Consider the following 26,559-nt stretch of genomic DNA (forward strand, 5'->3'; position numbering starts at 1 on the left):
TGACACTACCGATTTATTCTTGGATTGAAATAATCTTTCCCTATGAGAACATGATTCTGCCAGGCTGACTTGGTTTTAACTATTTATGTACCTGGGTGTATTCATATGAGAGATTTCCCTAGAATCTGCTTTCAGCTGTCACCGACATGTTTTTTGATGGGTTTGTATAGAACAGCACAAACTGTATTTACAACTTGTAGTTGCCTTTTCCTTGGAATCAATGCAGTTAAAGTTAAACTTTAGTCTGAAAGTTAAGTCTTGATAGATCACTTTAGGCTGGCCTCATTGCAGGTATAGCTTTGTAAAAAAAGTTATTTTACTGTTTAGAATCCTGTAATGCGCTGTCTCATCCTGCACATGCTCAGTTGTTCTCTATTCTCAGCAATGTCTAGCCTAAAACTAGAGTCAATAGAGGACAATCAGCTGACATCTTTATGATTTACTGTCGCTGAAGGAAGAAGAAAGCAAGAGGAATAAGACAGACTGCATGGAGGGAACACCTATTAGCCTAGGTTTACACTGAAATTCAGCTGAACTCGCACAATTTCAAACCGGCAATTCAGTCCGAATTCGGGGGTGATTTCACAGACATCTGTGCAGGTTCCTGCACAGATGTCTATGGAAATCGCCCTCCCCCCAAATCGCCACAAAGTCTGCGTTGCACCGATTCGGACGGTGCCATTGCCGGCAATTGGCTCCGATTTGACATTTCAAATTGCATGTCAAAATGGACCAATGTGGACATGGGCTTAAGGGGAGAGAAAAAAAGCAAGAGAGGTGAGAAGACAAACTCTGCTGCCAGGGAGACCCAAAAGAGTTAAACTTTTAAGGATAGTGAGAGTGTGTGAATGTCAGCGCTGCTAAATGTGTAAACTCGGTACAATAAACAAATTATTAAGTTATCAAGTAAAATTACTATAAAGTGCTATAGTGCAATCTGTGCCACATATAGTGCAGAAATATCCTCCAAATAAATGAATAAAGTGTACACCAAAAATCAATATATGCTGTTCATAGGTGCAAATAGTTCTGTGCTCCAATCTCCAAATAGTGCTCATGCTCCCCCTTTGCTTTCCTACTCACCGGAACAACTTCATTATAGAGCCTGTATAACACAATAGACTTTGCGGGGCTGCTGTGCCCTCTCTGGAATGGTCTCTGAGCCAGAGTCTGTGTCCAAATGGTTGTTCACGTATGGGTATGCAAAGGCTGCTTATATGCAAATGCTGGCTGTGTTTTCCTCAGTGACACATAAAAATGAAATTCGCCATAGTGAAATACGTTTGAACAATCTTTATTGAAGAAATAAAAATTCACTTACAATTATACTCTTAAAAACAGCTTGTAATGGCACGGTGGATACTGCTCCTGCAGCATGCGTTCCACCGGCCAGGAAATGCCGTTGTATGCTCTACTTTGTTAGACGCGTTTCGCCCTCCCCTTGGGCGTCATCTGTAGCTCATATGGTGCTGGTTTGCTGCGCAAAGGGGGATTGCGGTCCTCGGTTATCTGGACGACCTCATGTTGAGGGCGAGCTTGTGTGCCACTCTGTCAAGCGATCTGACGGTCACGGTTCAGACGCTCCAGGGGTTCAGGTGGACCATCAATTCCCAGAAGTCGGCACTGACCCCTTTCAGTCCACCTGAGTTACCTGGGCATGGTCTTGAACTCCGCTCAGACAAAGTGTTTCTCCCGGAGGACAAACTTCGGACTATACAGGGCGAAGATCAGGTCCCTCAGAGGCAACGATCTCTCCTCCCTATGGACCTGCATGAGGTCCCTGGGCTGATGTTTTCAGCTTTCGAGGTGGTCCCATTTGCACAGTTTCACACAAGGACCCTGCAAGCAGAGATTCTTGCCAGATGGCACAAGGATCCACAGTCCCTGGACAGGATGATATATTTGAGCCGTCTCACGAGGTCGGAGCTTTCGTGGTGCCTTCTGTCACCTGCTCTGAGCCAGGGCAAGCTTTTTTTGCCCCTGTTGTGGATGGTGATCACCACGGATGCCAGCCTGATGGGCTGGGGTGGTGTACTGAACACCCTGTGTGCCCAGGGGACGTGGTCAACAGTGGAATCCTCCTTGTGATAAATATTCTGGAGCTCAGGGTGATCAAACTCTGCCTGCTTCATTGGGCGACTTGGTTGCATGGACGCCCGGTTCGGGTTCAAACCGACAATGCCACGGCTGTGACTTGCATCAATCACCAAGGGGGCACCTGGAGTGCCCGGGCGGCCAAGGAAGTAGTCGTGATTCTGACTTGGGTCGAGGCACACGTTCCAGCTATCTTCGCTGTTCACATTCTGGGAGTGGAGCACTGGCAGGCGGACTATCTCAGTCATCAGTCCTTGGATCAGGGGGAATGGTCCCTGCATCCGGAGGTGTTTCGTCCCCTGTGTGCCTGGTGGGGGACTCGTCTCCACAAAAAGGTGGGAAGGTTTGTGGCCAGGGCCCAAGATCCTCTGGCGGACGCCAGGGACGCATTGGCGGTGCCCTGGCACCGGTATCGGCTGATTTACGCCTTCCCTCCAATTCAAACTGTTGTCCAGATTCCTCCACAGGTTGGCGTTGGAACAGGTGCAGGTATTTCTGGTAGCTCCAGACTGGCCTCGTCGGTCTTGGTACGCGGACCTTGTGCAAATGGTCATAGAGCCTCCCTGGCGGCTACCTCTGAGTGAAGATCTGCTGTCTCGAGGGGCCGATCTTCCATCCTGCCTTACAGTCTCTGGCTTTAACGGCATGGCTGTTGAAAGCCAGGTGTTGAGAGACAGTGGTCTCTCATTTGCTGTCATTCCTACCTTATTGAAGGCTCGGAAGACCACCTCCAGGAAGATTTACCATTGTACCTGGAAGGTGTATATTGCCTGGTGTGAGTAGCAAGGGTTTCACCCTCGCTCCTTTTCGGTGGTTAGGGTTTTGGCCTTCCTGCAGGAAGGTGTGGACCAGATCAAAGGTCAATTATCAGTCTTGGCTGTTCTTCTTCCAGCGTCCCATGGCGACTAATTCCCTGATTCGCACCTTTATGCAAGGGGTGCGTCATATGGCTACGCCTTGGAGGGCTCCTTTTCATAGTTACATAGTTACATAGTTACATAGTAGGCGAGGTTGAATAAAGACAATAGTCCATCCAGTTCAACCTGTGTAGGTGTGTGTGACTGTAATCATCTAACATAGCCCTCAATCTCCTGATCCTTGAGATGTAAGTCTAAGAGTCTTTTGAAAGTCACCATACTACCCGCAGAAACCACCTCTTGTGGTAGACAATTCCACAATCTTGTAGCCCTAACAGTAAAGAACCCCCCACGTTGCCTGAGGTTAAAACGCTTCTCCTCTAATCGCATTGTATGTCCTCGAGTCCTCATGCAATTCCTTCGAATGAACAGCTTTTCTTCTAAGCTGAGATCCCCATTAAGATATTTATAAATTGCTATCATGTCCCCTCTCAGACGTCTTTTCTCCAGGGAAAATAAATCGAGCGATTGCAGCCGCTCTTCATAGGTAAGGTCCTCCAACCCCCTAATCAGTTTAGTTGCCCTTCTCTGGACTTTCTCCAGAGAAGGGCTGGTATGCAATACCAGTGACTCCCTAAAGGGGGATGTGGGGTGGATAACCCGATTGGAGTGATGAAAGTGTACATGGCAGTGGGAAAGGTGGCTATCACATCTGTTCGCAGAGTGTCTGAACTGGCGGCTCTGTCTTGCCGTTCGCCTGATCTGGTTGTTCATAGGGATGCAGTGTTCCTACAACCAACTCAGTCTTTTCTCCCTAAGGTGGTGTCGGATTCCCACTTCAACTAGGATATTGTGTTGCATTCGCTTTGTGCGAAGCCCAAGCATCCCAAGGTGTTTGCCTTGCATTCATTGGATGTGGTCCAGGCGATCAGGGTTTACCTGTCAGCCACGGAGTCTTTTAGGACATCTGAAGGGTTAGATTGCGTCCGCTGCAACCATTTCCACATGGATCAGACAGACTATTGTTCAGGCCTATTCACTGAAGTGTCAGGTGCCTCCTTTCTCTGTGAGGGCACATTCTACTAGAGCTGTGAGTGCCTCTTGGGCTTTTCGCCATCATGCTTCTGTGGCTCTGGTGTGCAAGCGGCGACCTGGTCGTCTGTGCACACTTTCACAAAAATTCTACAGACTTGGCGTGATGGCATCCTCGGATGCTTCCTTTTGGCCGCAAGTTTTGAGTGCGGCGGTTTTGTTGAAGAGACATGTTTTTTCTCTTCGTGGTGTGATTTTTGTTCTGGGGTTAGCTCCTGTTGAGCTTCTGTTGCCCTGTTGGCTACGTTTTCTCTGGCCTTGTTGACACGTTGCCGTTCTTTTGGTTGCGTCTTTTCCCACCCCTCACACCTGCACTGCTTTGGGACATCTCAATAGTGAAGAACATCTGAACGGGCTGCGACTGTCCAGAGGACGTAAGAGAAAATATAATTTTTGTAAGAACTTACCATAAAATTCTTTTCTCTGAGTCCTCTGAAAGTCGCAGCCCCCGCCCCTCTATTTTGGGGTTCGTTGTCTTTCTATACTGCTTGCTACGAAAATGAAGAGCAGCACTGAATAGCTGAGGGTAATGTCGAGAGGGACAGCCCCCTAGAGGTGTGTCTTTCTTTAACTTTGTTTGTCAAGTTTTTACTACCTAGCCTGCTCCTGCAGAGAGGGTGCATTACCCAATAGTGAAGAACATCTGAACGGGCTGCGACTGTCAGAGGACTCAGAGAAAATAATTTTACGGTAAGTTCTTACAAAAATATTTTTTTATATACCATTATATCTACAAATACATAGAGTATTAAGGACCAGGCCTATTTCTGACACATGTTTACAAGTTAAACATTTTTTTTATATAATGTGAAAGATAATGTTACACCGAGTAAATAGATTCCCAACATGTCATGCTTCAAAATAGCACACGCTCGTGAAATGGCGGCAAACATTGGTACTTAAAAATTTCCATAGGCGAGGATTTATAAGTTTTTACAGGTTACCATTTTAAAATTACAGCGGAGGTCTAGGGCTAGAATTATTGCTCTCGCTCTAACGATCGCAGCGATACCTCACAGGTGTGGTTTGAACACCATTTACATATGTGGGCGCGACTTGCGTATATGTTCGCTTCTGCGCATGGGCTTGGAGGGACGGGCCGCTTTAACCTTAGTATTATGTGTAAACATCCCTTGTAATAGAAAAAAGCAGGACAGGTCCTCTTTAATGTGAGATCTGGGGTCAAAAAGACCTCAGATCTCACATCTAAGCAAAAAGAGAAAAGCAAGTAGGATAATAACTTTGTATCATGTCATTTGGTTTATTTACATATTTTAGGAACAAAGAAAGAGATGTGTTGGGCGCTTGTGCCCACAAGTGGGACCCGTACTGGGATGTGGATAAAATGGAGAGAGGTACATAGACTCCAAATGTAGCAAAGTTCCGATGTTGATTCTGAGGGCAGCACTGTAGGCAGGCAAAAGCCGAAATCCCGCTGGCACATATAAAACCGAAGAGGACAGGCGCCACTCAGTAACAAACAAAGTTTATTGCACAAAAGACATAGCACACTTACATAGAAGTTAGGTTCGGGCTTCTCCTGATAGCTTCTCTATCCCTGTATGGCATGGCGCTTCTTCCTGTCAGCCGGACCAGCAGCCGGGAGATGACGCCGCTAGAATGGAATCCAATAGGGGAGCAGGATCAGACCACAGACGGCGGTGAACCGCTCGTCGGCTTGTGATGACGTAACTCGTTTCAGGGCATGCGTACAGCGCTCCTTCCTCATACAGGGGTAGAGAAGCTATCAGGAGAAGCCCGAACCTAACTTCTATGTAAGTGTGCTATGTCTTTTGTGCAATAAACTTTGTTTGTTACTGAGTGGCGCCTGTCCTCTTCGGTTTTACATTTTTTAAATTGCCGCTGGTTCCACCCCCCCCCCCGCGTCGCAATGCTCACAGGGAAGGGAACCGGAAGACAGGTGCCGGCATCGGCCAAGCACACAGCGGGAGGACAGCAGGAGGACGGCGGGGGATGGCAGGGGAAGGTGAGCTTTATTGTGGGGTAATCCTGAGTGTGGCTAAGGGTTACCGCTTTTGGTACTCTATATTAACCCCGAGCCACACTCTGCAATACCGCTAGGGAGGTTATTATAATTTATGATTTTGTGTTTCAAACTTTATCATACCTGGGATGTCTACTAGACTCTCGTTTGGACAGATTTAAGTGGGATATTCCTAAGAATTACAGGCCTAAAATATATAAAACAACATGTTTCCATGCAAAACAATGTACCGCATTTAGCACGAAAATTCTGGCACAATCAGACCGCCAGGGAGATTAACTCCTTAGTCTCCTTCTCCCTTCATCTATTTTTTTCCTTCTTTTTTTTGTTAATGTTTTTACACATTTAACATATATTAACACATTTTCCATAAATAAATAAATAAAAACCTTTATTTCATTTGTAAATAACATTGCAATGCTTTGTACTAGAATCATAGTTTTGGAATTTTTTGAACTAACATTGCTGCATTGTAGCATTTTATTGTCTTAGCATTGTGAAAGAAAATCATGAAAATAAAAAAGCCTTGTTTTGTCCTTAAAAAAAAAAACATTATATGTATTATTACACTGTTATCTTTAGTAATGACAACGTTATTGCTGAATAAACAGGTCCATAGCAGAAATGTAAAAATTGTTCTGATCCATAGGGAGTGAACAGGTGTGAGAAGTGAAGTGGTTAAAGGAGTACACCCAAAGCTCTTCTGGCTGTACTCCTTCTATGGATCACAGGAGTGCAGTAAGTTTTGCACTCCTATGACCCGTTTTTAGCTGACAGCGGGCTGAAGTCCGGTGTCTGCTGACGTCACACAGAGCCGGCTCGGGGAAGATCGCAACCATATGGTTGGGATCCACCTACATGCCTGGACCGGCACCCGGCTCAGCCTCCCAGTGAGCTGCTGAGAGCCTGAGCCAGCCACTCCCTCCACAGCCCAGCACTACTGGCGCAAGAGGAGGGGGGGCAGAGCAGAGAGCCGCTGACTGTCACCAGCACTTTGCTCACGGAGCTCTGAGAGCCAAGCAAACCGCGGTGTTGGATTGCTCAGTTCTCAGTGTTAGAGCTGGCTGGGGACAGATGCATCATCAGACCTAGGTAAGTATGATTCTACAAAAAAACTAAATTAATAGATATATTATTTGGCATTCTGGAGTTCAGCATTGATAACCTTTTATGGAATTACAAAGTCCTTGTAACATACTAAAGTCTTGAGACAGCTGAACAGCAATACTGTTGAGAGTCTCTTTGCATTGTTTAGCAGATCAATATTTCCAGGCTCTTCATTCAGACTCGGTACACAATTCTATGTAATCATTATTTCCTGTTTATGTTTTACTTTGTTTTTAAGCAATACAGTTTGTTAACTTCAAGTAGTCTTCTGCTGTTCAGGTTTGAAGTTCTCTGGCCTCTCTTACCTCTTCATAAACAATGAAATATTTGCTGATCAAAGTCCTGTGTACATGCCAGAGAAAATGTTCTTCTGTTGCTTACGGAAGTATGCAGGCGCATGGAAGCACGGATCTTTTATTTGAGCGCTCTGTCAGAAAGTAGATATAACAAGGCAGACTGAACTGTTTACAAATGTTCACTCTAAAGGCAAGAGAGCTCAAGGAAGTAATACACTTGTCAGTTTTAATCTCTATTAATGGTTGTGTTCATAAAAGAGCAACTCCATATTAAGCAGCTAAATAAACATTGGCAAAGCAAATGGATTCTAAACTGCACAATTTATGTGGATTCTAATCACAAAGCTCTAACTTTAACCAGCACTTTGTTTTCTCATTTTCTGAAACTGAATTTGCTGCCTATTTGCAAAATAGCTGATCTTTTATGCCAAAAAACTAGGAATAATTTGTGCCCACCACATTGCTCACTGTCCTGGAGACAACCTTTTTTCCTGACATTTTCTCCAGGAAATTTGAAAAATATCCCTAGCAGTGGACCTTCGCCTGCACTGCAAGGGTTAACTGCTTGTTTAATCTAGTGGAGAAGAGAAGCACTTTAAAGGAGTTGTAAAGGCAGAAGATAAAAAGCCTTCTGTGTGTAGCAGCCGCCCAAGCACCCCCTAATACTTACTTGAGCTCCATCTCTATCCAGCGATGTCTATGAGTCCCTAGGCTAGCGATGGCAAACCTTGGCACTCCAGATGTGCATGAGCATCATGGGAAATGTAGTTCCAAAACTTCTGGGGTGCCAAGGTTCTCCATCACTGCCCTAGACCATCCAGGACTCGCCCTCCTGATTGGCTGAGCCACAATGTCGCAGTCCCGCAAAATAAAATCGCAGATCGCCACCATTACTCCAAACACCAAAAATGACAGAAATCTTTCCCTTAGTTAGTAAACGCAATAACTTTTGCGCAAACCAATCAAAATACGCTTATTGTGATTTTTGTTACCAAACATAGGTAGCAGAAAATTGGCCAAAAATGTAAAAAAATTTTGATTTTTACATTTTGGGGGGGAATTTCATATAAAAAAAATGTGAAAAATATTGTTATTTTTTCAAAATTTACGCTCTTTTTTTGTTTATAGCGCAAAAAGTAAAAATCGCACAGGTGATCAAATACCACCAAAAGAAAGCTCTGTTTGTGGGAAAAAAAGGACGTGTATTTCGTTTGGGTGCCTGTGTATTGCGGACGGGTGGCCCATACAGGCAAAGCAATGTACATCGCTGCCTGCTTCTGGGTTTAGTGTGCACGCACGTGCCCCCCCCCCCATCGGCACCCGCTGTGATGTTACACAGAGTGATTCTGTCAGCAGGTCCCAGCCAATGATTCACACCTGGGACCTGCTGTTCAGCTGTGTATAATCACAGACCAGAGCTCTGTACTGAGGGAACGATCTCTCTGTTTCGTGATGAAAAACTAAGATCTTTTAGGAAAAGCAGCACACTTGTACACATTTATACAGTTAGGCACATATTTAACCCCCTTATTGCCCTAGATGTTAAACCCTTCTGAGCCAGTGTCATTAGTACAGTGACAGTGTGTAGTATTATCACTGATCACTGTATTAATGTCAGTGGCAGTTAGTCAGTTCCCCCCAGAGTCCATGTCAGATTGACTATCACGCTTTCACAATACCATTACAAGGCGCTGATCACCTCCATTACTAGTATAAAAAAATAAACAAATACAAATTTTAGAATATTGAAAAACACATAGGCAGCGCTAGCAGGTAAAATATATAAATAAGTGCTACATAATTAAGAAATCTGTATACTGTGAAAAAATGATTAAGATTCTTCTAAAAATTAAGTGCATACAAAATCAATAAATATAAGTTCATAAAGTGCGACAATAAATATGATCCAGTGTCCAAAATATAATCATATATAAAGTGCAAGATGTATTTAAGGTGCAGTCCAAACAAATATTCTTCCCAAGAAGTTGTGGTGCCAGAAAGGTGCTCAAAATCCAAAAAAAAAAGTGCCCAAGTGCTCTTCAAGAAAAATCCCCCTATGGGAATGCACTCACCAAATTTAGGATATGAATGAGCCTTAAGCAAATATGGTATTCCGGTTGAAAGGGTAAATGCAGCCTCACAGATACATAAGATCTCCCTTGCCCGGATGGATGGATGACTGCAATCTCTTACTTATGGCTCCTTATTAGCTCCTCTCCACTCTCTCCCCAATGAAGTAAATTAGAAGAAAGGGAAGAAGCCAAACATCGTGAAGCCCGTAAGGTATTTATTAATATAATCAAGGTTAAAAAATGGTACTCACAAAGGTAATGTGTAAATAGGCATTAGTCAGCATAAAACAGCATAACCCTTCGCCTCCGTGTCCGCTGCCGGCGTGCGGTCTACTGTGGTTCTCAGGAAATGACGCTGTAGCGTACCGCTGCCCGGCAGTGCGTCAACGCGTTTCACCCACCTTGTGGGCGTTATCAAAGACATCACTTCCGGTGAGGCGGCTCGTATTTATACTTATCTCGCTCCGCTCGCAACCAATCGGCCGGAAAGGGGGTGGAACAGTCTGACTATTAACTTCCTGCCAATGTTATCCCGAGCGTGTCCCTACAGGACTCAATTGGCAACTATGTCCCCAATGGTTTCTTTTAAACGAAAATATATAGCTAAACATTTTATTTTTGTCTTCAAATCAATAAAACAATCAGTGTAATGATTAACGCCACCACCTCATTTCCTGTTACCGATTCCATAAAATCTTAACATTTAATAACTAAAAATGTAATATTTAAAATATATTATACTTTTAAAATTGCTTTGTAGTTCAATAGCAATGGAAAATTATTAACACGTATAATAAAAACTAGGATTCTCTAATCCATAATGTATTTCATATCTCTAATCCATAATGTATTTCATATGGCAATTCATCTTCTACATGAACAATTCGCATTAAAACGTACAAATATTGTATAACAATTCCTCCGAATGCACTATTTGTAAAAAATTGTTATATCCTCTGAATATACTATTTTTTGAAAAAATAAAAATAAAAATAGAAATAAGTAATAAAAATAAATATAAAAATAAAAATAAATTAAAATAAAATATAAAATAAAATATAAAAATAAAAAATAAAATTAAAATTAAAAAAAAATAAAATAAAAAATAAAATAATAAAAATAAAATTAAAATAAAAATAGAAAATGAAAATAAAAAAATAAAAAATAAAAATAAGTAAAAAAATAATAATTGAAACAAAAAAAGTAAAAAAATATAAAGTAAAAAAATAAAAATAAAAAATAAAATAAAAAAACGAAAATAAAATAAAGATTAAAAATAAAATAAATACAAAATAATCTATGTTTCTATATTAATATTCAGATTACAAGAAAAGGGAAAAAGGAAAAGAAAAAATTATTATACAAAACCAGAAAAAGGTCACCAATTGGACAAAAAACAATTTAGATCCAGTTCTATATTGAGGCCCCGGGGCTGTAAAGTACCGAGGCGATGGATCCACTGTGTTTCATTTTTAGAGATTGCTCTCTTTAAATTGCCTCTTCGCCAATGTGGTTCAACCCTATCAATGGCACAAAAAGCCAACCCTCTAGGGTCCCTATTGTGGACCAATCTAAAATGGTTGGATACGCTGTGGTGGCGAAATCCCTTTTTTATATTGGTCACGTGTTCACGTAATCTGACTCTGAGTTCCCTCGTTGTTCTATCCACGTATTGCAGCCCACAAGGGCATGACAATAAATATGTCACATGGGTAGATGAACATGTGATAAATTTGTCTATGGTAAACTGTTTCCCATAGGCAAATGATCTAAAGTCAGAAGTTTTTCGCTTCCTATGCCTTGAGGTCTTACATATTGCACATCTCCCACAGCTGAAATAACCAACTTGGTCTAAAAAGGTACATGTTTTTACACGGGGGTTTACCACGTTATGTGCCAATTTTAGTCTTAACCACTTGCCGACCGCTGCACGACTATCTACGTCGGCGGTCGGCCCCTCACAGGCAAAGTGACGTAGGGCTACGTCACTAGCTTGTGAGGGTCTAGGGAGCGAGCGCGTGCCGCCGGAGGCGCGCTCCCGCTCCCGCGTGGTCACGGACCCCCCCGCGCGTGTGACCGGCGGACCCGATGTCCGCCGGCCACTCTGCGATCGGCGGGGGAGAGGGAGAAAGGCAGGCAGCTTGTGTAAACAAGCTGCCTGTCATTCTCCCCTCTGTATGAGAGATGATCATATGGATCTACTATGTAGATCCGTTGATCACTCTGCATACAGTTGAAGCCACAGCCAATCACAGTTAGAATCACGCCCCTAGGGACACACACAGCCCCTCCCTCTCAAATAAAGTTAACCCCTTCACTACCAGTGTATTTTTACAGTAACAGTGTATATATATAGCACTGATTACTGTAGAAATGTCACTGGTAACCCCAAAAGTGTCAAAAATGTCAGTCAAGGGTCCGATCTGTCCGCCGCAATGTCGCAGTACCGCAAAAAAAATCGCAGATTACGCGTTAAAAAAAAAAAAAAACAAAAATGACAAAAATCTTTCCCTTTGTTAGTAAACGCAATAACTTTTGCGCAAACCAATCAAAATACGCTTTTTGCGATTTTTTTTTTTTTACCAAACATAGGTAGCATAAAACAAATTGGCCGAAAATGTTAAAAAATTTTGATTTTTACATTTTTTTGGGGGGGAATTTCATATAAAAAAAAGGGAAAAATATTGCTATTTTTGCAAAATTTACGCTCTTTTTTTGTTTATAGCGCGTGATCAAAAATCGCACAGGTGATCAAATACCGCCAAAAGAAAGCTCTGTTTGTGGGAAAAAAAGGACGGCAAATTAGTTTAGGTACATCGTCGCACGACCGCGCAATTGTCCGTTAAAGTCACGCAGTGCCGAATCGCAAAATACCCCCTGGTCGTTTAGCAGCCAAATCCTCCGGGGCTTAAGTGGTTAAAGTGCTTGGTTTGGTATAAATAAATTTAGGTCTCTGAGGTAGAATGTTTTTTAGAATATCGTCTTTTAAAAGTAATGGCCAGTGTTTTTTTATTATATGTTCAACTTGTTTGAATTGCCTTGTAAAACCTGTCATAAAAGCCAAACTGTAATTGTCGGTATTGTTGGAATCTTTTGATTAGTCCTTCAGTAACTCTTTCCTATCCATCTTCCTGATATTTTCTTTGGTGTTGATAAGATCCTTGGAATTGTAGCCTTTCTCTTCAAATCTTCTTATTAGCATATTGGCTTTTTGGTCGTAGTCTTCTATTCGGTCACAATTCCGTCTTACTCTAAGTAGCTGGCTCTTGGGGACAGAGCTCAGCCACTTTGGATGATGGCAGCTCCCTGTTGGGATGTAACCATTCCTATCAACGTCCTTAAAATATGTACGTGTAAAAAGTTTTCCTTCAGATTTAAAAATTTCAAGGTCTAAAAATTGGATCGATTGATTTCCTATATTTTCTGAGAAGGAGATACCATACTTATTTCTTCCAATAAATTCTAAGAAATTTTTGAATATATATCATAGTTTGTGGACATTCTAAATTTAATGCAAACCAATCTATATACACTTATTGGGATTTTTTTTTTCCATCAAAGATGTAGCAGAATACGTTTTGGGCAAAATTTATGAAGAAATCAGATTTTTTTTTAAAAAAAGTATTGGATAAGTTTTATAGCAGAAAATAAAGATTTATTGTTTTTTTTTTTTTACATTTCCTATCTGATCAAAAACTGCCAAAAGAAGGCTCCATTTGTGGGAAAAAAACTCATATACATTTTGATGACAGCGTTGCATGACCTCGCAATTGTCAGTTAAAATAGCACAGTGCTAAATAGCAAAAATAATCTGGTCATGAAGGGGGTAAAACATTCCAGAGTTCAAGTGGGTAACCGCTTTAAGACCGGGCCTATTTTTGACACATGGTGTTTGCAAGCTATAATCATTTTTTTTTTTTGCTAAAAAACTATTTAGAACCCCAAAACATTATATATATATTTTTAGCAGAGACCCTAGAGAATAAAATGGAGATAGTTGCATTATTTTTTATCACACCGTATTTGCGCAGCGGTGTTCCAAACGCAATTTTTTTCTGAAAAATTTCACTTTTTTGAGTTGAAAAATAAGAAAACAGTAAAGTTAGCCCAATTTTTATTCCATAATGTGAAAGATAATGTTATCCCAAGTAAATACCCAACATGTCATGCTTCAAAATTGCGCACGCTCGCGGAATGGCGACAAACATTGGTACTTAAAAATCCCCATAGGCGACATTTTAAAAATGTTCACAGGTTACCAGCTTAGAGTTACAGAGGAGGTCTAGGGCTCAAATTATTGCTCTTGGTCTAACGATTGCGGTGATAACTCACATGTGTGGTTTGAACACCGTTTACAAATGTGGGCGGGACTTGCGTATGCATTTGCTGAAATTGCTTATAAAAAAAAATCGGCCCTTAAAACCGGTTGCTAGACAATGACGTTTGACGTCGCTCCTGTCCTCCAAGACCATAGAGTCGAGTGGGGGCAATCTTGCCCTCACTCGACTTCCTGTCTGTGAGGACCCGGGACCGGATAGTTTTCCCCGCTGCCGGCGAGTTCGGTAAGCCAGGAAAACGGCGGGACGCGGTGGGAGGGGGGGCACCTCTTCCGCTGCAGCGTGAGGGCAGTGAATCCGCCGCTGGGACCACCCTTATCTGAAAGCCGCCCGCCCGCCGTTTAAACAAATACTGGGTTATGGCAGCAGGTATTTAGCGTTAAAGGACCGACGTATAATGACGGCCGGCGGTTGGTAAGTGGTTAATCTTGATGACATCAGGACACTGCAGAGACTAGTCTAGAAATGTGGGGGATTGAGTAAGGAAAGAATTCCCACAGACTTAAACAAGCATTTACCCCTCACAGTGCAGGAGCAACACCACTTAAGGGGATGATTTATAAGTTTCCTTGAGTTTGGCTTTAGGTAGGGAAATGCTAGAATCTCTGTTAGCTTTTTTATTGTGGTCTGCTTACCTTGTGCAGAGTTTCCCCCAGACCAGAAACCTCTCTAATGGAGCCCCAGATAGCCCCAAAATTTGACAGGGCATACTGACCTTTCCCCATTGTATCCAAAACAACAAAAAAAAGTTGAATTCTAGATGCACTTTCAGTGCCGGTTCACACTTCTGCGATGCGGGAACGCTGCAAATATGCAGCGTGTTCCCGCATCGCATCCGCACATCTGGCAGTTCACACTGCCATATGCGATACGCAGGGGGTGTCAATTAAATGTTAACGACACCCCCAGTTTGATCGCATATTGCAGTGCGATCTGACAGTTCGCACAGAATCAGATCGCACAAGTGTGAACCACTGTGCGATCCGAACCTGATGCGGCTCAAAAAATGCCTCATGTGTGTGTTTGGTGCGGATACAGTGCGAATTCAGCCATACAAAGTGTATGGCTGAACTTGCATCCGCACATGAGATTGCATGTAATGAAGGAGCAGTTACATGCGATCTCGCAAACCGCACTAGTGTGAACCGGCACTAAAATCTAGTTTAACTAGAGTCTGTAGGGATGCAAACACTTGGATGTACAGGCTGCTGCCAGTGACTGCATGGCACATTTATCACTGCGGGTCGCATAAACACACACTTTAATCAGCTTTTATTTAATAAAGTAAGTTTTTAATCTTGAAAAATACATACAAAACACGTCACGCAGGACGTCACAAATAAAAAAAAAAAAAGAAACCTAAAACAACTCCTTAGAGCAAACAAACATATTGGTGGAGAGTTATAATTGCTAAATTGGATCAACTATAGATGACCATCAAAACAAAAAAAAGGATAATTTTCCATATTTATCGAAGTATAACATGTGCTTTTTCCTCCTGAAAATGGAGTGCAAAATGTGTGCATGTTATACACCGATATTTAAAAAAATGAAGCCAATAAGGGGAGGGTGCCAGGCATGGCTGATCCTGGGCGGGTGTGCCACACCCAGAGGTAGAGGGGGGGCACCCAGGGCCGGACTGAGGGGAAGGGAGGGCGAGCAGCACTGGATTACTGCCGCTTACTCGGCGGTCGCTGTCATACAAAGTCCCGCCTCCTATGATAGACTGCACACTGGTCCAATGCTGGGAGTTGTTACATCTCTCATAGTAGCCGGTCCAAGAGGCGGGACTTCAGATGACAGAGACAGACGGGCAAGCGGGATATTCCCGCTCTTTGTAATCTCCCCACACTGATGGGCACTGGTGAGGCTGCATTTATGGACACTGGCGAGGCTGCATTCATGGGCACTACACTGGTGAGGCTGCATTCTTGAGCACTGCACTGGTGAGACTGCATTCATGAGCACAGCACTGGCGAGGCTGCATTCATGGGCACGGCACTGGCGAGGCTGCATTCATGGGCACGGCACTGGCGAGGCTTCATCTATGGGCACGGCACTGGCGAGGCTTCATCCATGGCCATGGCACTGGCGAGGCTTCATCCATGGGCATGGCACTGGCAAGGCTGCATCCGTTGGGTACTTCACTGGCGAGGCTGCATTCATGGGCACTGGCGAGGCTGCATTCATGGGCTCGGCACTGGCGAGGCTGCATCCATGGGCACGGCACTGGCGAGGCTGCATCCATGGGCACGGCACTGGCGAGGCTGCATCCATGGGCACGGCACTGGCGAGGCTGCATCCATGGGCACAGCACTGGCAAGGCGGCATTTATAGGCACTGGTGAGGCTGCATTCATGGGCACTGGCGAGGCTGCATTCATGGGCACGGCACTGGCGAGGCTTCATCTATGGGCACGGCACTGGCGAGGCTTCATCCATGGCCACGGCACTGGCGAGGCTTCATCCATGGGCATGGCACTGGCAAGGCTGCATCCGTTGGGTACTTCACTGGCGAGGCTGCATTCATGGGCACTGGCGAGGCTGCATTCATGGGCTCGGCACTGGCGAGGCTGCATCCATGGGCACGGCACTGGCGAGGCTGCATCCATGGGCACGGCACTGGCGAGGCTGCATCCATGGGCACGGCACTGGCGAGGCTGCATCCATGGGCACAGCACTGGCAAGGCGGCATTTATAGGCACTGGTGAGGCTGCATTCATGGGCACTGGCGAGGCTGCATTTAGGGGCATTGCACTGGTGAGGCTGCATTTATGGGCACTGGTGAGGCTGCATTTGATTAAAAAAAAAAAAGTTCTGCGCTACCCTTATTTTGCTTCAAAGTTCTTCATTTAAAATTTAGGATTTTTTTCCTGGAACTTCCCTCTTAAAATTGAGGTGCGTGTTATATGCCGATAAATAGGGTATGTATAAACAGCAGTACTTGAGATACAAGTTAGCCTTCTCCAATAGTGGGGACATAAACTTAAGTCATTGTGACCAAATAGCATAAACACACACTGTATAGGCCTCTGTACCCCAGGTGAATGTTCCCAAAGTCAAGGAGTTCTTGGATGGCAGCCAAGTCCTTGGCTGCAAAACATGAACTTCTTGCAGCTTTTCTAGAAGGTAAGTGTGCCCTACCAAACATGCAATAATTGACATGAAAAACACCAACATTTCTAGAGGGCAGGAGGCTGACACCAATTAGTTACAGCATAAAATAGGTCTTCTATTCATTTAAAAGTGAAACTGTTACTTTCACTGTGCAAAAAGAAGCCACCACATTCCTCCCCATCGCTCGGCCAAAGAGGAAGCCTCAAGTTGTGATAGCACTGGACAAATCACCAAGCAAAGTTGACACATTGGAGAAAGGGGAAAGAGTCACATGCTCCACAATACCCAGAGATACAGAGTACTACAATATTTTTGCTGGATGAAGCAGCAAGGAAACATAGGTTGGGTGGCTATGTTCTACTGGGGAGGAGAGTAAACCTGTAGTTTTGCCCTATTTTGGAAGAAGACATGCTCACTGTAAGGTGGAGATAGATTATTTTAACGTTTTGTCTCTAAACTTTGCGTGAATGGAGATTTGTACCTTTTGACGTTTAGGAAAATATAATGTAACCCTCTAAGGGTCCATTTATGAATTGCATTGCATTGCGATACAGCATTAACTTGTGTTTCATTAACCACTTAAGCCCCGGAGGATTAGGCTGCTCAAAGACCAGGGCCTATTTTGTGATTCGGCATTGCGTGACTTTAACGGACAATTGCGCGGTCGTGCAATGCTGTACCCAAATGAAATCGATGTCCTTTTTTTTCCCCACAAACAGAGCTTTCTTTTGGTGGTATTTGATTACCTGTGCGATTTTTATTTTTTGTGCTATAAACAAAAAAAGAGCGACAATTTTGAAAAAATAACAATATTTTTCAAAATTTTTTATATGAAATTCCCCCCCAAAAAATGTAAAAATCTAAATTTTTTAACATTTTAGGCCAATTTGTTTTTTGCTACATATTTTTGGTAAAAAAAAATCTCAGTAAGCGGATTTTGATTGGTTTGCGCAAAAGTTATTGCATTTACTAACTAAGGGAAAGATTTATGTCATTTTTATTGTTTTTTTTTTAACTAATAATGGCGGCGATCTGTGACTTTTTTTTTTTTGCAGGACTGCGACATTGCGGCGGACGGATCGGACCCCTGACTGACATTTTTGACACTTTTGGGGGTACCAGTGACATTACTACAGTAATCAGTGCTATAAATATGCACTGTTACTGTAAAAAATACACTGGCAGGGAAGGGGTTAACTTTATTAGAGATCCAGGGGTTATGTGTGTCCCTAGGGGCGTGCTTCTAACTGTCAAAGGGCGTGGCTTTTGATGTAACCACAGAGACATACGATCCTACATAGCAGGATCATATAGTCTCTGCTGTTACACCAGGGAGAATGACAGGCGGCTTTGTTTACATTACCGCCTGCCTTTCTCCCTCTCCAGCGGGAGATCGCGAGTGACCGGCGGACATCGGAGCCGTTGGTCACTCGCACGGGGATGTCAGGGAACGAGCGGGGGCTGGAGTGTGCCTCCGGCGGTGTGCGCTCGCCCCCTATTGGTTTGTGGGCGAGTGACGTACCGGTACGTCACTTTGCCCAGGAGGGGCTGACCGCTGCAGTATATGTACTTGCAGCGGTCGGCAAGTGGTTAAGGAAGCCTATTCATTTTGCAATGTACCACAACACAGACAAAATTCGTCATGTCTAATTATTTCAAAGCACGGCATATATGTTGTGGCTCAATGCATTGGGGGAGCATTGTCTGTTAATGTATTAGTGCCTGAGGATTCCATTGAAAATAAATGAATGAACTTACTAAAAGTGTGGATGTTCAGATAGGAACTTTATAAAAACAATCCTAGAAATGGTGTAGTCTAGCACTGCTCATCTTTATGAATAGGTTCCTTACCATTGGTAATGTGGGGACATATTTATAACGCAGTGAATGTAACATTTACAAAACATTTACATGTGGTTAATCATTCTTAGTAATTTAAAATACAAACGCTTAAAATATCCACCTGCAGAGATTGGGTGAATGTCATATTAACTGCTTTATAAATGTCGTTTTCAGCTACCATCATCTGAAAGCCCAAAATGTGAAAGAAATGTATTTTTTTTTATTACTCTTACTGTATCTGAAGTGTGATAAAACATGATGTCTGGGGAATTGCTATAGGCTTGAAGCAGAGCTGTTCACTAACTCAAAACATATACATTAAGAATCTCTCAAAGAATAAAACCTTTCTTGCTCTCTTCTATTCCTATAATGGTTCATTTCAGTCTATTCCTCCTTTTCATTCACTCATGCTCTTACTGTATTGTAGTATCTTGCTTTATCTTCTGTTCTATACAGTAACTCTCTCCATTTGCTCTTTTATCCGCTTTGCTGCTCTTTCTCACTTTTATCACTTACTTCACTTTTTGCTTTTATTCATTCAATTAGCTGCTCTTCACTATTCGTTCCCCCTACATTACCTCCGTTTTCTTCTCTCCCCTTCAGCTGTGCTTTGCTTTTATACTTTGTTTTGCTACCTTTCTTTTTTTACGCTTTCCAGTCATTTGAATTTTACTAAAAGCACAGCTGTTCTTTAAAACTCCAGCTGTACTTTAAACCCCATTAGCTTTTTTTGTGAAGGAATATCCAAATTTATATCCAAACATAATGTATCATCTTTGTCTTCCCTGTACATTGAGAACCATTATATCGGGGCTCACAATTTCAAGTCCTGAGCTACTAGCCAGGCCTTAAGAGTTTCTTCCTACCAGTTGCCCCACCCAACCCTGCCCTGCTTTTAATTTCACCCCTAAACATGCCCCCGTAAATTATCTCATGAAATGACACTTGAAAGTTTTATGTAGAATTAAAGTGATTGTAAGGTCTAATTTTTTTCTTTAAAAATAACAATCATGTTATAATTACCTGGTTTTGCACAGAGCATCCCGGATGCTCCTCTTCTCAAGTCCCTCTTCGGTTCCCTCCTGTCGTGTGCCCCCACAGCAAGCAGCTTTCTGTGGCGGGATCTGAGCCAAGGTCTAGTTCTGTGTGTCCATTCAGACAAAGCCGTGGTTTGGCCCTGCCCCCCCCCCTCTCTCCTGATTGGCTAACTAACTTTGATTGACAGCTGCAGCAGGAGCCAATGGCGCTGCTGCTGTGTTTCAGCCAATCAGGAGGCCAGGGCACTCATGCACATCGCTGGACCGAGATGGGGCTCACGGAAGTATTAGGGGGCTGCTGCACACAGGTTTTTTATTTGAATGCATAGAATGCATTAAGGTAAAAAACCTTCTGCCTTTACAATCCCTTTAAGTTACAAAAATAAATATTAACAACAAAAACTTTAACAATACTAACATAAAGCATATTTCATTAATCTGACTGTGATAAATAAAATAAGGATAAAATGTTTGGCTACTATTGGCACTGTACACATCATTACTGCCTTGTTAAGTAAATATTTTAATGCTGTATTAAATATAGCATTGTAAAAAATTCAAACTGCTAAAGGACACTTTCTCTGATTTAGGATGCAGAGAGATTTACAATGGAGCACAGCACTGGACAGGGGAACAGGTGCTGCCAAAGTTAAGTTTTCCTATAAACAAGCTGGTGATTGGTTGCTAGGAGGTCCAAGCAACCAATCACCAGCTTATTAATAGGAAAAGTTAAATTTGCCAGCTAGCACTCTGTTCCGCCTCGCCCCTACCTCATCTAGTTCTTTGCTGACTTCTGCTATATGACATAGGTGGATGTGTACACTGCTCAGATGAGTAAACCAAAAACTTTCCAGCGTGGGTGCTGGCCCCGGCTCGCCCCCGTGTAATCGTAGATATAGAAGAAAGGTCGTTACTCACCGATGAATTTAGACTGTTCAAGGGCACTAGGCAAGGTTGTCCCTTGTCCCCGCTGCTTTTCAACCTAGCACTAGAACCCCTTTCCAGATACCTCTTAGAGGTTGCTCCTTTACACGGGATTTTGGTTGGACCACGAGAACTCTGCATCTCCCTTTTTGCGGATGACGTCCTAATTTTCACCCGCAACCCCGCTAAGGACATGCATACCATTATTACTACGTTTGATAGATTTAAACTATGTTCGGGTCTTAGAATCAATTATTCAAAAAGCAAAATTCTCTCCCTGGGCTCCACATCGAAACCACCTTGGGCTTCCTCCTCCCCTTTTACATTGGCCACGTCACACATCACATATTTGGGGATCAAGATAGGTAAACTTCCTTCCTCCATCTATACCTTGAACTACCCCCCTCTCTTTCAAAAGCTATATAAGCAACTAGATAGTTGGATGGATCTACCTCTTTCGCTCTTGGGAAGATTTGCCCGGTTGTTGTACCCACTACAAACTGTTCCGCTACTGATTAAACATTCCGATACAAATCAAATTAATAGTGCCATTTCCCGGTTTATATGGAAGGGCAGGCGACCACGCATCTCCCGTGATAAGCTATGTCTTCCCAGGAGCGAAGGGGGCGCAAATCTTCCTGATATTAGGATGTATAACTTGTCTTGCCTCCTTAGGATAGCATTAGACTGGATTTCCAACTCCTCCCACTACTCGAATAACGACTTGGAGACACAAATGTCTGCTCCTTACTCCTTGGCAGCGCTTCTTCACACTAAATGGAAAACTATGCCTCCCAGGCTACAACATAATATATTATTGAGAGACACGGTGATTGCATGGAGAGAAGCCAGGAAACGCCTGGGACTTCCCCTTTTTATCTCCAAATTCCTGCCTATGAAAGGACATCCTGCTTTTCTCCCGGGATTACAATCTCAGTTTACTGATCTATGGCAACAGAAGGGGCTAAATTACTTTTCGGATCTCTGTGACCCCACAACTGGTCAACCACGCACAATACGCGAAGTTCTAGATGGACACGATCTTCCAGGCTCCCATGTTTTTCATCTAATGCAATGTCGCAGTTTCCTCCGGGACTCGCGTCAATACACGCTCCAGAGATTCCTCGACCCCTTACTCGATCCTCTACTGACTGACGGGAATTACAGCATATCAGCAATTTATAAACCCTTTCAACGACTTGTCTCTTTCCGTCATGCTGGCAACACGACGGCCCACTGGGCTAGAGCCTTTCCGACAGAGGACATTGTGCCCAAACTCTATCTGGGATACCGCAGCGTTCTACGTTTAACTCCCAATGAGACATGGAGAGAAACGCAATTGAAGATCCTACACAGGGCCTATATTCCGTTCCTTCTCCTTAAAGAAGAAAGGTCGGCTGCACACCACCAGAGGCTTTTGTGAAGTGAAATCCTTTATTGTATAAGCCAAGCACAAACAGGATACATACGATACTGGTAGACGCGTTTCACACGTGTCAACATGTTTGTTCACTACAATCAACACTACAGTAGAAACGCGTCTACCTGTATGGTATGTATCCTGTTCGTGTTTGGCTTATACAATAAAGGATTTAACTTCACTAAAGCCTCTGGTGGTGTGCAGCCGACCTTTTTTCTATATCTACAACTCCTGCGGTATGCCAGGCCATGCTAAGAGAATGACAGGGGGCAGAGGCTGGGAGGAAAATCGGCTCCTGTTCAACCCCCTCCGATGCGGTTCCATACTTGCTTTCAGTCTGCCCACACATGCAGCTCAGTGTAGAATTTCGGCAATGCCAAGATGACTCCACTCCTACACGTGTGCAGGAGTGACGTCATCTTGCCTTCTCCAATTAAAATGACTGGGGATCGATACCCAAAAGCCGCTGGAGTGCAGATGTCAGTGACCAGCAGGGAGCTCCAGGACATGGAGAAAAGGTAAGTATAGCTCCACTTTAAATAGTTACAGCAAGAGTTTCTTTTTTCCTTTTTGGGATGACATTTTTACATATATGAACAAAAGATAAATATTGTATGCACCCCAGGCAGTGATAAGTGGTTTAACTCAAGACTTGGGCTCTTTTACAGTACAGCTGTTGGGGGGGGGGGGGGGCACATTAAAAGCACGCAGTTGAGCTTAATGCCTGGTACACACGATAAGATCACCGGACGAATGCTCATGCGGTTTCTTTTTGCATGCTGGTCTCATATCAAAATTGGAGAGTCTACTAAAGTCACGAAAATTCTCATATGACAGAATAAAAATTTGAAAGTGATGTAATGTATTGTACTGTATTTGTATTGTATTTTTGAAGGACAACTGTACTGACTAAACAAAAATCGTACATAAAATTTTCGTGCATGTCCCATCGGATGAACGGTCATGATCGCCTCCCGAAGGCAGTGTACTAACGATCAGATTATCGCACAATTGCTTTGAAAGCAGTATTTTTCGTACGTTTTTCTGGACGTGTATATGGGCCATTAGCTGGAAAGACAGACGCTGTAATGTAGCTTGATTTAATGAAGCTTGATATTTTTTTTATATACACTCACCGGCCACTTTATTAGGTACACCTGTTCAATTGCTTGGTAACACAAATTGCTAATCAGCCAATGACATGGCAGCAACTTAATGCATGTAGACATGGTGAAAACAACTTGCTGAAATTCAAACCGAGCATCAGAATGGTGAAGAATGGGGATTTAAGTGACTTTGAACATGGCATGGTTTTTGGTGTCCAACAGACTGGTCTCATAAAATTCAAAAACTGCTGATCTACTGGGATTTTCACTCATAACCATCTCTAGGGTTTAAAGAGAATGGTCCAGAAAATGGAAAATATCCAGTGGGCGGCAGTTGTGTGGACCAAAATGCCTTGTTGATGTTAGGGGAGAATGGCCAGACTGGTTTGAGATGATAAAAAGGCCAACAGTAACTCAAATAACCACTTGTTACAACCAATGTATGCAGAATACCATCTCTGAATGCACAACGCATAGAACATTGAAGCAGATGAAGACCACACCTGGTGCCACTCCTATCAGCTGAGAACAGGAAACAGTTCACACAGACTAATCAGAATTGGACAATGGAAGATTAGAAAAAACATTGCCTGGTCTAATGAGTCTTGATTTCAGCTGCAACATTCAGATGGTAGGGTCAGAATTTGGAGTAAACGACATGAAAGCATGGATCCACCCTACCTTGTATCAACGGCTGTGGTTTAATGATGTGGGGGATATTTTTTCGGCACTCTTTGGGCCCCTTAGTTCCAATTGAGTGTCATTTAAACACCACGGCCTACCTGAGTATTGTTGCTTACCATGTCCATCCCTTTATGACTACAGTGTACCCATCTTCTAGTGGCTCCTTCCAGCAGGATAATGCACCATGTCACAAAGCTGAAATCATCTTAAACTGGTTTCTTGAACATGACAATGAGGTCACTGTAATCCAATGGCCTCCAGAGTCACCAGATCTCAATCCAAGTCCACCTTTTCGGATGTAGTGGAAGAGGAAATTTGCATCAGGGATGAGCAGCTGACAATTTTGCAACAACTGCTTGATGCTATCGTGTCAATATGGACCAAGATCTCTGAGATATGTTTCCAACACCTTTTTGAATCTATGCCATTAAGAATTAAGGCAGTTCTAAAGGCAAAAGGGGGTCTAACCCGGTACTGTACCTAATAAAGTGGCCAGTGAGTGTATGTCACTTTAGTTCTACACTTTTCTGTTGTATGCATGAAAACCAATTTCTGTTGCATTCCTTTTGGATACACTCTCATTTAAAGGTACCTATACACCTGAGATGATCATTGCCCAGTCTGGCTGAACTCATTAGAATTTGGAGATGCTCCTCATGTATGGGGCCAGTAGAATGCAGTGGCCAAATCGGGACTACTCAGGTGAATGCTCCTCTGTCTGTAGGCATTGGACTGCAGCCGAACCCCCTAGCCAACAGTTCATGGGCTGCTTTTGCTTTCTACGGTTTTAAGCCAGCACCCGGGGTGGTTCTTTCTGGCATCCTGTGTTCATAAGCATGAACATGAATTCCAGGCCAGTCCTGAAAAAAATCAACTACCCATATAAAAAGAATATATAGCATTTTGCAACCCTTTAGTAGTATTTATCTGGCATTTGCCATATGAACTAGGCTAAGTTGGACAAGATTGCCTTGAACTTTTTTTTAGCCACCTGAACTCATTCTGTTAATCTGTTTTTCCGCTGCAAGCCAGAACTCATTATAGAAGCTTATAACCAAAATTGAAATCTGTTTATACAATTCACTGCCTTGGCACTAAAATAAATCCTTTTGTTCTGCAGGAATTCAACAGATTTCAGACAATTTGCATATTTTCCTCTTGATATGTGGCCTCCGCAGAGTTAAAGACCCCCTCTATCTGGTTGATACGTTTGCAGGTAAGCTCCATTCTGTACACAGCCTGTTTTAAGGAGAGGACATGTAAGCAGTTAAGACACATTAAGTATTAGGAACCACACTCTATTATTATTAGACATAAAAATATTCTAAGATTTAAGAATATAGGTTTTGAATTTCACTTAAAAGGCTTTATTTGTTTTCAGTTTAAATAGCAAAGCTGTACTTATTTTTTTATTGCAATTTTTTTAAATCATTTTCAAATGCAGTGAAATGAATTGCTCCACATGGCTTATTATTAAAACCTGTATTGTTCCATTTTAGTACTCACCTGTCACAGGCTAAAAACATAGTTTTTGCTATGAATGACTGGTGCTATTCTCATTATGAAGCCCTCAAACATTAGACAGCACATATTGTCAGGGACCGTAATTCCCATAGACAAAACCTAGGAAATTAGGAACAGTTGGAGAGCAGAGAAGAGGTGTTCATTTGTCATATTAAACTCATGAGTGTCATTTTTTTTATGAGATAGCTGAAGATGACTGTCAGTAAAAATAAGAATTTGTCTGCCACAGTATAGAGCTTGAAGAGTTCTTAAGCTGGCCACACATGTTACTTTGTGGATGTACAATCTGTTCATCTTAGATATAATTGTACAAACCTCCTAATGCAAGTGCTCACATAAGATCCATTGTAGTCATAAAAAACTAGATGAGGTTGATGAAACAGTAATTGATAAGCTAGAATATTCCCATTACTAAGGCCTAACGTAAAGTGGTTGTAAACCCTAGGGCTACAGTCATACTAAGCGTTGCCTTTTCAGGCTTTTTTTTAAGTGTTTTTTTTTTTCAGGCTTTTTTGAATTTTTCTGAATTTTTTTGTGCAGATTTGCAAATATTATATATAACAGAACCTCAACCCACATTGTACTTGTGGTCTTCCGTCAGTATACGGCTTCCTTGCAGTCATGAACATAGATATCAAATCCTAGCCGCCCTCATACAAAGCTAGCCAACAACTTAGCTTGTACAAGTTTTGGAACCTTCTCCTTTATTGAACAATTTCACGCTCAATTTATATACACATGAGCACATCCCCCTCCTGATCAAATGACTACACACAGGTCAGGGGTTACTTGACTACATTATCCTATGCATATGAAATTGTATACAGAAATGGAATAAACATATCTAAAGAACAGCCAACACAAACAGTATATTTCCACTTAGCAACTAATAGATGACAGTGATTCAATCAACCTGAGTCATTTAAGTAGCAGACGGCCGCCCTCGAGCTCCTGCAATTCAATACACAAACAATAGGTGTAAATACAAAACTTATTGTAGATAACAGGTGAGTACATCAGCATATTCAACGATGTCTGGAAGACAG

At 42.7% G+C, this 26,559-nt stretch overlaps 1 protein-coding gene across 2 annotated transcripts in view; it reads left to right on the top strand.

Annotated features, from left to right (window-relative positions):
* GLT1D1 (glycosyltransferase 1 domain containing 1) overlaps window positions 1-26,559 on the top strand; it is a 270,809-nt gene that overhangs the window by 108,366 nt on the left and 135,884 nt on the right. For both annotated transcript variants that reach the window (XM_082244140.1, XM_082244141.1), the window contains exon 7: window positions 25,110-25,205. In XM_082244140.1, coding sequence (XP_082100266.1) covers window positions 25,110-25,205 — 96 coding nt within the window. The remainder of the gene's footprint in view (window positions 1-25,109; window positions 25,206-26,559) is intronic.

This window comes from Pelophylax lessonae (genome assembly GCF_965119305.1).
Source record: "Pelophylax lessonae genome assembly, chromosome: 1".
NCBI lineage: Eukaryota > Metazoa > Chordata > Amphibia > Anura > Ranidae > Pelophylax > Pelophylax lessonae.